This window comes from Etheostoma spectabile, chromosome 15 (assembly GCF_008692095.1).
Source record: "Etheostoma spectabile isolate EspeVRDwgs_2016 chromosome 15, UIUC_Espe_1.0, whole genome shotgun sequence".
Taxonomy (NCBI): domain Eukaryota; kingdom Metazoa; phylum Chordata; class Actinopteri; order Perciformes; family Percidae; genus Etheostoma; species Etheostoma spectabile.
The window spans coordinates 11,491,822-11,502,015 of record NC_045747.1 but is presented as its reverse complement, the minus strand read 5'-3'; the positions used below and the strand labels follow the sequence as shown (position 1 = coordinate 11,502,015).

The 10,194-nt window shown below is 39.8% G+C and overlaps 1 protein-coding gene across 6 annotated transcripts in view; it reads right to left on the bottom strand.

Moving 5' to 3' along the window:
• camsap3 (calmodulin regulated spectrin-associated protein family, member 3) overlaps nucleotides 1–9,646 on the bottom strand; it is a 22,474-nt gene extending 12,828 nt beyond the window's left edge. For 5 of the 6 annotated variants that reach the window (XM_032538532.1, XM_032538535.1, XM_032538533.1 and 2 more), the window contains exons 1-2: nucleotides 9,125–9,646; nucleotides 1,716–1,978 (exon numbers count right to left, since the gene is read on the bottom strand). In XM_032538532.1, coding sequence (XP_032394423.1) covers nucleotides 1,716–1,978; nucleotides 9,125–9,257 — 396 coding nt within the window. In that variant the 5' untranslated portion in view covers nucleotides 9,258–9,646. The remainder of the gene's footprint in view (nucleotides 1–1,715; nucleotides 1,979–9,124) is intronic. The other variant, XM_032538534.1, reaches the window with a different exon arrangement.
• Between the last annotated feature and the right edge of the window lie 548 nt (nucleotides 9,647–10,194).

The window sequence follows — 10,194 nt, the reverse complement described above, 5'->3', positions numbered from 1 at the left end:
GTGTGTGTGTGCGTAAAAAAAAAAAAAAGTCTTCATCAACAGTGTATGGCTTTGCAGATTAACTGGCAGTATTGTCAGCGACAAGCATGACTCAACATATTTTTATGTACATGCACTGTATGTTATCCTCTTTTTTAACATGGATGTGTGAAGCTTTAATATACAGCAGTGCTGCAGCAGATTGCTGCTGCTCCAAAGCCGTTTATTGGCCAAGACCCACATTGATGCTCCATCCTTCTAATGCTGCTGCAGCATGACCCACTTTCTTTGCTTGCCACACTGTAGCTCTAGTGCCAGTCAGCAACAGACAAGCTCAGAGCTGCCTAGGGCCCAGCAGTGACTGTAATGTAATGGTGCTGAACACAAAAAACACTAGGCCCTTCTGTCCTTACCAGCTTTCTTATTGCGTGTCTTTCATTTGTAGCTGTACAAAAGAACAACTCTGTCTGGTTCCAAAGTACAACTTTTTCAGTATTTACATTAATTGTGTCATACCATATATAGCTATACCACAATATTACATTAACCAACATCCACATTCTCATATCACCGGGCTCTACTGCTAATGGTCATGCAATTTCTGTGCATATAAGTATAGAAAACAGCATAGATGCATGCACACCTTTTCAAGCATACAATTAAGCTAATCATCAAAACAGCACCAGCAGCACTGGCCGCACTAACAAGCAGACAGCAACAGTGGAGCAAAAAGCTTTCACTAACAACAACACTGTCCATACAGATCCTCCGTGACTCCTTACTTTGCCTGTATGTGTATGAACTAATCTGGCTGGGGAAATGCAGTTATATCCCACTGTTTGAGAAAATTAATAATCTGTATAGACGGAGATTTCGTAGGAATATTTCAAAATTGAGTTACAGTTTGTAATGTTGTCAACTGAAGCTAAAAAGCCGTAAATGTTCCATCAAACAAAAACATTTCTCCTCTTTCAGGCTATTATAATTCCTAATTTGAAAATTACTGTAGTTATGTGTAGGTTTTACATTATAATTTATATATATATATATATATATATATATATATATATATATATATATTTATTTATTTATTTTTTTATTAGAGAGAGAGAGAGAGAGAGAGAGAGAGAGAGAGAGAAAGAGAGAAAGAGAGGATTGTCAAGGGCTAAGAGGACAAACCAGTTTATCTTGATTTAACTTACTGGGCTAGCTCTGAGTATTCTCTCAACACAGAATCTTAAATTACACCAGAACTGTTTAGCCATTGTTCTGATCTGAACTATCTATTGAATCTAGACTCTCTCTCTCTCTCTCTCTCTCATTCTCACCCCCTGGAATTAAAGTAGTCATCTTTTGTGTCACCATGACTGCCCTTGTCCTGGCAGCTGGATCCACTCATCCTCTGGGATCAACGTTGTGGGGATGGGGGCAGGAATGAATGAGTGGGGGTCTTTTTGATGTCCTTTAATCTCTAGAATCAAAGCATAAACAAGCCCCTAAATCAACAACCCAGCCCACTCTACCTCTTCTGCTTTTCTACAGACTCCTGGATAGCAGGGCATCTTGTTCAACGGAAGGGAGACTTTTACTCCATTGGGTGATAGACAAACGTATAGCAGTACTACCCAAACAACAGTTAAATCCATTCAGGCCAATACCAACAATATTGCATGCGAGACTGGTGCGGTGTCATCACCTATGTGTTTACTGTTCCCATAACCAAACCATAAGGTTACCATTTTGATGGGTTTATGTCGGAGGTCAGCATCGGTAACTGGTGTGTCCTGGTCTTTGGAGACTTTGCCTCTCTGAGTGAGGAGCTGCAGCAGGGTGGCGTTGTCTTTGGGCTGTGCTTCGGCTCCGGTGCCCCCCAATAATAGGCTGTAGGTCCTGCAGTAGAGCTCCGAGGACTGCAGGAGGCGCGTGACTGGCGGTTTAAGATGCTCCTGCTCATACTGGTCGCAGTAAAAGGGGTCACGCAGCTCTGCAGGAACATTCTCTACCAAGAGACAAAACATACAGACCGTTAAATACATTCCTGGAGCAATTGTGGCTAGAGAACTGGTTGCAAAAGTTTAACAAACATTGCTGAATGTTCTGAAAATTTGAGGAATTTCTCTCATTAACAGTCCCTGATCATCTTGAGCATATTCTGTTGTTGCTGGCATAGAAACCTGCTTTCTGCCAGGTTTAATGGCAGATTAATGTGTAGATAATGAGTAGAGCAGAGCATCAAGGTCAGTGGGGCATGATGAGCTCAGAGGTTGGAAACTGCAGATTACAAGATGCTCTGCCACTAGCTACTTCCCTTTTTTTTTTTAAACCCCTTGCTTAATTTTTGTTCAAAATCTGAAAATTGCTCTTTCAGATGTTCACAAAGATGATGTAAATCTCAGTAGCAATAATACGCAACTTGATCAAAAATCAAAAGTCAGTCAATCAAAAGTCAGAGAAATTGTATTAAGGCGATTTGTAGCACATACTATTAGTGACTAGCTGAAGAATCTGTTCAGACTGGTCTTTCTGTAAATAACATCAGAGCAAACATTATCCTAAAAGCATATGCTAGACACACCCTCTGTGAAACTCGTTTCTCTGCACCGTGTGTCTCTGTGCAAACATACTGGAATAAGTCTTAGCCTTTGGTAAAAACTTGACAAGCTGAAATACCAGCAGTCTGTCTGAAAAGGGAAGGGATTAACGTGTGAGTGTCTACGATTGTGCCTAACAGAAAAACAAAGTGGTTATTACAAGGGAGGTGTCACTATGTATCATTATAAAGTAATCTAATTGATCCACTGACATCAGAGCACTAAACAAAACGCCCAGCTTCAGAGGTTAGATAATGCCCTGGTCTCTGTCTCTCACTCGCACTCCGTCATGCCCCATGGTCCATTCTGTTGTAAATATGCTCCTGTGTGCCAGAACTACAATGCATGCCTCACTGCAGTAATCACTGTGACATGCCCACCATAATGTACACCTTTAGCCTATTCACATAATAAATATAAAAAGTATTCCCACAATAGTGTGTATATATACACACTATATATAATATTTATTTTAAACGTTCCCCAGAAGGCAAAGCAGGATGCAAATGACACAACTCAGTGAGATGAGAGAGATGGATATGAGAATGATTTCCCTGTCTAGCCATGAATGATGACTTTGTGTGTCACATTTGTCACAGAAACAAACTGAGTACAAACCTGGGGTTGCCATATCCATACATACATACATACATATATGCATTGAGGGATCCATAGAAAGACCACACACCTAATGTTAAAAATAAATAAATAATGAAGCAGTTTTAAGTGTAACCAAGCTCAAGCAAAAAGAAATGTGACCTCCATAATGTTGACAACAATAGACCTCCAGGGAAATATTGGGATTAAAAACACAAGCTTCAACTGGAGCAACAGCCCCTATGTCCCTTTCACAGGTCATGGGGTCAGTCCTTATCTACTATTCTGAGTAAAGAAGTTTACCACATCACCACACGCTCATGGTGGGTAAGCAGGGAGATCCCTCATGTAGTAGAGGGGTTCAAGCAAGCAGACTGAGGAGATTTGGACCAAAAGACTAAATCCCTACCACCTGTAGTTTTTCTGTGCTGTAGCTGACCCTGGCCTCTTACCTTCCTGAGTAGGAGGAAAGAAAAACGAGAATTTCTCTACAGCATTGCCACATTGTTGTTGATATTATTGTCGCACAAAAACAAACCAAGAAAGAACACAGCAGCACCATTTCAGTGCTTCCTTTCATATATATATATATATATATATATATATATATATATATATATATATATATATATAGAGAGATAGAGATAGAGATAGAGAGAGATCACTGGTACGTACTATATCTAGTCATGTAAAACTGCATTTAAAAGTGTTGGAATTGCATGAAATTGATGCAGCTTGACATCAGTTCAGCTGTGTTAGCTCCTTTCTGTCCTTCCAAGGGGTGCGTTTCAGAAGTCTAACCCTGAACTTTGAGTTGATTTACCCTGAGATGGGAAACTGAGTTTTCGGTTCTAGAACAGCTGATTCCAGTTGGTTCAATAGACTCGGAGTAGGTTGACTCAGAGTTAAGCGCGTGCACCACCACAATAAAAAGGCAGCATGAATTTAGCCACGATACTACGATTCACCATGAGAAAATTGCTGCTTGAGTCAACGCGTAAGCTCTAACATAGTGTATTAATTTCATATTTAAATAATATGTAATATTACTGGTGAAAACTGGAGTGGTATTTCATTTAGATGCAATCCTGTGGGCAAAAAAGGAAACTACTACTAATCCCATTTTGATTTTGCAGCACGAACATTAACAGAATTTGTATTTCTTTTTAATGTCTCTTACTTGTTTGTGTCCAGGCAACTCTACACAAAAAACACATTTCAGAGAGAGTCACACTCTTCTGACTACAGTAAAGCCACTGTGCTTTGCTACAGTGGCTTTACTATATGCTCCGCATCAACAACATTGTGAAGAAAACTTGCGTTTGAGAAATAACGTAATGCGACACAAAGAATGTGCTGGGATTTTAGAGCATGTCCACGATGGGTGACGTTAGTGATATGAGGACGGATAAGGTTATGTAGGCTACATAACTGATAAGACTGAGAAGAAAAATGATACCGCTCAAATAAGTAGTTATCTGGAAATGAAAATGCATCTATAGTTGGGGCCTCAATATCACACATGGGGCGCACACTCCACTGGGTGAGCTAGAGGTCGTCCCAAAAACTCAAGGTTTCTTGAAGAAAACCTGCTCCCAACCAGGTTAGGTTCACAGGCTCAGTTACCATAGTAACTGACTCAGAGGTCTGAAATGGGCTGGAGTTACCCCTCTCTCTCTCTCTCTCTCTCTCTCTCTCAGGTTTGACTAACCACCCTTTGTAAAACAGAAAAGGCAGTTTTGCCTCATCTCAGGGTTAACTAACTCAGAGTTATCACTAAACCTGCTTCCTGAAACGGAGCCCTGCATTGCTTGATCGGCTGCTGATAATCATGCCAGCCATGTGTCCTTCTACCTTATTGACTGATTGAGCTAGCGTGCTGGTCATGTCCCAGACATTACCACACGTGTCTGACAGTAATCAACAGACATAGAGCAACATAAACATATCCAAACAAAGGTCTGTTGAAATCAGCCAGTTTAAACCAAGTGTGCAAGTTATACATACAGGCCGGAAGTTCAAGAACAACCTTTTCCACCCCTATGTCATGTTTAGGCATAAGTGCATACTTGACTGATCAAAAATCAAGCAACAATGTTTTCCTTACTACACCACTTCTGGAGAACATTTTACAAAAATAATAACTTAGCATTACATGTGTTTTGATAAGGCTGGTTGCTGTGAGCTATAAACATCCTCATCATGTGGTGGAAAAGATCAAACACAGGTTATTATCCACTCTTATACAACAAAGCAGGTACTGTTTTGTTGCCCCAAAAACTAGAACTTGTGAAAGGGACTATGTTAACACCCTTATCCTACAGGTTCTGAGTAAAATGGTAATGCCAACAAACACTAGCCTCACATCTCAGACAAGACTGCAAGAGATTGACATTATTATTCGGTGCCTAATTTCAGCAAATTTCAACAGAGAAACAGAGAAATAAACATGCATGCAAACGAACAATGCATATGCATTTTAGTAATGAACAAACGTCTGACAGTATGTGCTCAGAAAGGGAAAAGCACACTTCAAGCACTGTACATATGATGTGTCTCCCATCTCCCTATACATTTACAGGTCCACTTATGAATATACTATCCCTAACAGCCCTGTGTATCCTGTAACATATCATTACAGACAGTGATCTAGTATGACATTAGTAGCTTTAAATTGCATTAAAGCGCCAGTGTACACAGAAGGACATCCTATAGACCAAGAGTGTGATTGCATTATGGGTACTTAAGAGACTAAAAAGGACAACATTGGATGACAGAGTGACAAAGTGTGCAGGATACATTTTTGTCCTGTTTATGTTGCTCTGTGTCTGCCTTACAGAAGTGTCCTAACACCAACTCCCAACCAGATCTTTGTATACCGTTCTGTAATTCCCTGTGTGGTAAATGACTTCTCTTACAATTAAGTATCACATTATCTTGGAACACACTGCAATTCAATTCAATAACTGTATCAAGGGGTTTACCCATGTCTGGAAGAGTTTCATATTAAACCAATGGGACTTTCTACATCTTGAGTAAATACTAATAGCAAGGCAACATCCTCCTCAGGTCCTTGTCCCTTGATGACTCACCATAGTTACAAAGATTGGAAGAGGATGAGTAATCATTCCGCAGCTTTGTAGTTAGGTGGAGCTAACATGTTAAAGAAACACATTTTGAAACATACAGGTACAAGGTTGTTTGGTTTCACCGCATGAAAAAAAATCAGGAGAGGATACCAAATAGACTGACGAACAAAACGAGGAATGTTTAAGCTGGGCAATACGCTATTTCATAAGTGGTAATTAAGTTGTTTACAGATGACTTACAAACATGCACAAAGTGCATCTCAAACTACAATAAATTTAAAGGGCTGGTAGCGAGTTAATTCACTAAACCTGAAGGCAAAACAAGTAGTATGTACTTTTAGAAGCAAAACTGAAAAACAGAATTTGCATACATCATCCCTAAGTAGATTCCAGTTTATATGAGTGATTTCCAAGCTTACAAACTAGTGGGTCATACGTTTCTGGTTTCATTTCCAATGTAAGCGTTACAAACTAACTTGAGTCACTCTTTTATATTATCTGTCACGTCATCTGTCACAACAACTACAAGGACAGATCATAAATGTCACCTTGACGGAGGACATTGTTTATATTTCAAGGCATTACAAAAGATCATAAGATACTGCCTCGGTACCAAGCAGCCAAATATTTACCACGCAAGTCTTAAAAGACATACAGCCTAATAAAGTACATGTTGAAAATATGAATAGACCTATATGTGCAAAAAAGAATAAAATGGTATACTTTTTTACTTCTATGACATATGTAAACCAGCAATAACTAGTTACAGTTAATTAGAGCTACTGGGATCCAATGCTGGTTCTTAACAATGTTATTATGAGTCCAAACATAATGTAACTGGGCGGATCAAACAGAGTCTATAAGGAACACCAAAGTTGTGTGCTGTCTATTGCTAGAGCAAAGAATTGTGGGGATGGCATGATCTCCTTTCCTATCAAAAGGATGGTTCTGTTTCCTTGGTTAAGGAGGCTAGAATATAAAATTGCAGCAGCTCTTTTCTTTAGCATTTAGAGAAAATGCTAAGCTTAGGCATGGTTGAAAATTGTTATGTTTATTGGACATGGTCCACTTTGCAATATGGGTTGGTTGTGGTAAAGTCAAGGGTCTCAATCTTGTAGGGACTTTGTTTAAAACTGTATTTGCACTTGTTTCCCTTGCTTCTAGCATGGAAAAGCTTTTTTCAGGCGAACACAGTTATTTCAGTCCAAGCCTATAAGCAGCTTTCGGATTATCATGATTGCACATGGAATTATTTTAGGGTAAACTATATTAGTCTAGAGATCTGTTTTATTCAGTTTTTTATGCCATTAGGCCTTTACAAGCTCCCATTAAAAAAATATATATACTGTTGCATTTTCAACGTTCCTCTATCTAAAAACAGACCCGAGATGTATACAGTGTGTGGTCCTTGTGAAAGTCCTTTTTTTTTTTGCAAAGACTCTTATAGATTAAAAATGTTGCCTATTATTATAAGGCTAACTGAACTGAAAGAGCTGAGGACCAGATGACCTGGTCTGGCTTCTATTGTGCTATCTGTTGTTTTCAGTTTTTGGAAAGGGACTTGATTATGTCATCTTGACTTTGCAGAAAACTCAGTAAGTTGAGAGTTGATTAAACTAGACATCAACACAGTCTTGGCCTCATATTCCTGTATCTTAGCATGGAGAGTGACTTTGACCAGAGGGCGTGGTTGAGGTGCTGCTAAACAGAGAACACAGAGAGGCTGCAGCAGCCACAGTCCTGGACCCAAGGCCAGCCTGAGATTGTGTAACACCCAAGTCCTGTTGTTAAAGTAAAATAGAGTTCACATCACACCTCCTTCTTGCCAAGACTGAGTCTGTGACCATTAACCTTCAACTGAGTATTTATTTACATGCACATCCCAGGAATAAGAATGTTTTTTATATATATATATATATATATATATATATATATATATATATATATATATATATATATATATTGTCATTTGAGAATGTGTGAGTTCTTCCAGTAAAATAAAGTTAAAATATAATGAAAAGGGCATGTCATGCCTTTTTCAAACACGACTATTTTGGTGTCTTCTTTGTCAGATCTAATCTTTACCAAATAGGGCTCTTAAACAATTTAAGAGACATGTTATCACCTCAGGGTCAAATGCTGACGCTGTTCTAACCCTTGTCTCATACCTAAGGCAAAACTATGTCTTATGGAACAAAATCATTTCCTTAGGTGGGTATGTTTTGCATCATAGTGGCTGGATGTTTTTTCGCAGGCGCCTCTTGAGGTTTGTTGACTGAGGATATTGAAAGACCCCCCTGAATAGAAGTCTTTTTTGACTCTGAACATCACGCAGTTATTGGATCCTATAATATGAATTGCAGAAAAGAAAACCGGTGTTCATATTGGCTACTAGGGCTGTCATCATCAAGAGTGAAGAATGGTACTGAAAATGATCTACGCCCCATGTGCTATGCATGTAACCGGATTAAAAACATAACCAGTAGCCTGCAATTTGCGACTGAAGCCTACGACAAAACGGGTTAGCGTGATAAGGCCTAGGGAGGAGGGAGGCCCGTTTATCTGACACACACACACTCAAATATACTACCTATAAAATGTGACCACACACTGAGTGAGAACAAATGACATGTGTCAGAGTCACAAAAATGCGTAGCGTGCATGGTCCCCCTTTCATATGCTGCTCTTTGTGCTGAAAATCGCTGAGCTGTACACAGACGTTCGTTCCCCTACTACATGCATGTGCTTTTCGCTACACTGCTGAACAGAATATAAATATATTGCTGGTCAACAATAGGGATGGTCTTTAAACGACCTCTCCAAATACTATTGTAACTCAAAAGGCCCGCAGCCTAAAGTAAAACCTACCTGCACTGCCGTAGGACTTCGCCAGTAGCCACCCGACACTTGCGCATATTTTTGCTTTAGTAGAGTCATACAAATCCAACGGCTTTATGTCTGGGACCACAAAAGTCTTCCTCATGGTAAGAGAGTCCACCATAGCGAGTCCTTAAAAATGGAAAGCAGTGCTGGCCAAAAAAAAAAAAAACACAACTAGACAATATACAAAATATTCAAGCATTCATTCTTTTAGCGGACTATTCCACACGACCGGGGCTGGGAATACGACTGTGGGTAAGGGTTTTTGTCGGGAAAATATCCGCCCCGGAGCTGCTTCCAAGCCTGGTAATGTCCTCTTCTGTGCGGTCTTGGAGGCGTAACGGTAACCCTTGTTAAATCATGCCTGACGACCAAGCAAAGCCCCGATCCGCCGGGTTGTTACACAAAAACGGACTATTCCCTTGTTTTTGTCCTTCTTCGTCCGCATTGCTGTTTAGTCAGTTCCCTGTACGCAACTCCACTTCGAGCCCCGTCGACTACCAGGTGCTCCTCACTGGCATCACTCACTCACCCCGCCGTCCAATAGAAATTGGTCTTGGGCAATGAGGGCGGGATCCCCCTGTGTGAACACAGGCAGCAGGTGGAGGTGTGGTGTGACTTTACAGGTTCATCTGCTGGCACACACAGGTGAACGCCTAAAGGGAATCTATGACTAGAATGGTCAAACAGCTAAAAGTGACCTACATGTATTGTAAATAGTGCATTTCCCTCAGAGTAGCCTAGCAGTATAAAGCAGTATACTCAAGTAAATTACCTCAAAATTGTATGTTGGCTACACTGCCATACCAAACTAATATAGGCTTTATTACTTTCCACCACTAATGTTAACTTTGCATGTAGTTTCTGTACTGTCTGCATTTACATTAAAAAAAAGTTTGCATAAGTGATAGGGGGTGTAATCTATAGCTATAGAGTCCTGGACTGAGCAAAAATGTAGGCCTTTTACCCTTTTACCTTAGTTTGACTGTCAGGCATATTAAAATATATATATATATATATATATATATATATATATATATATATATATTCGAGCAATG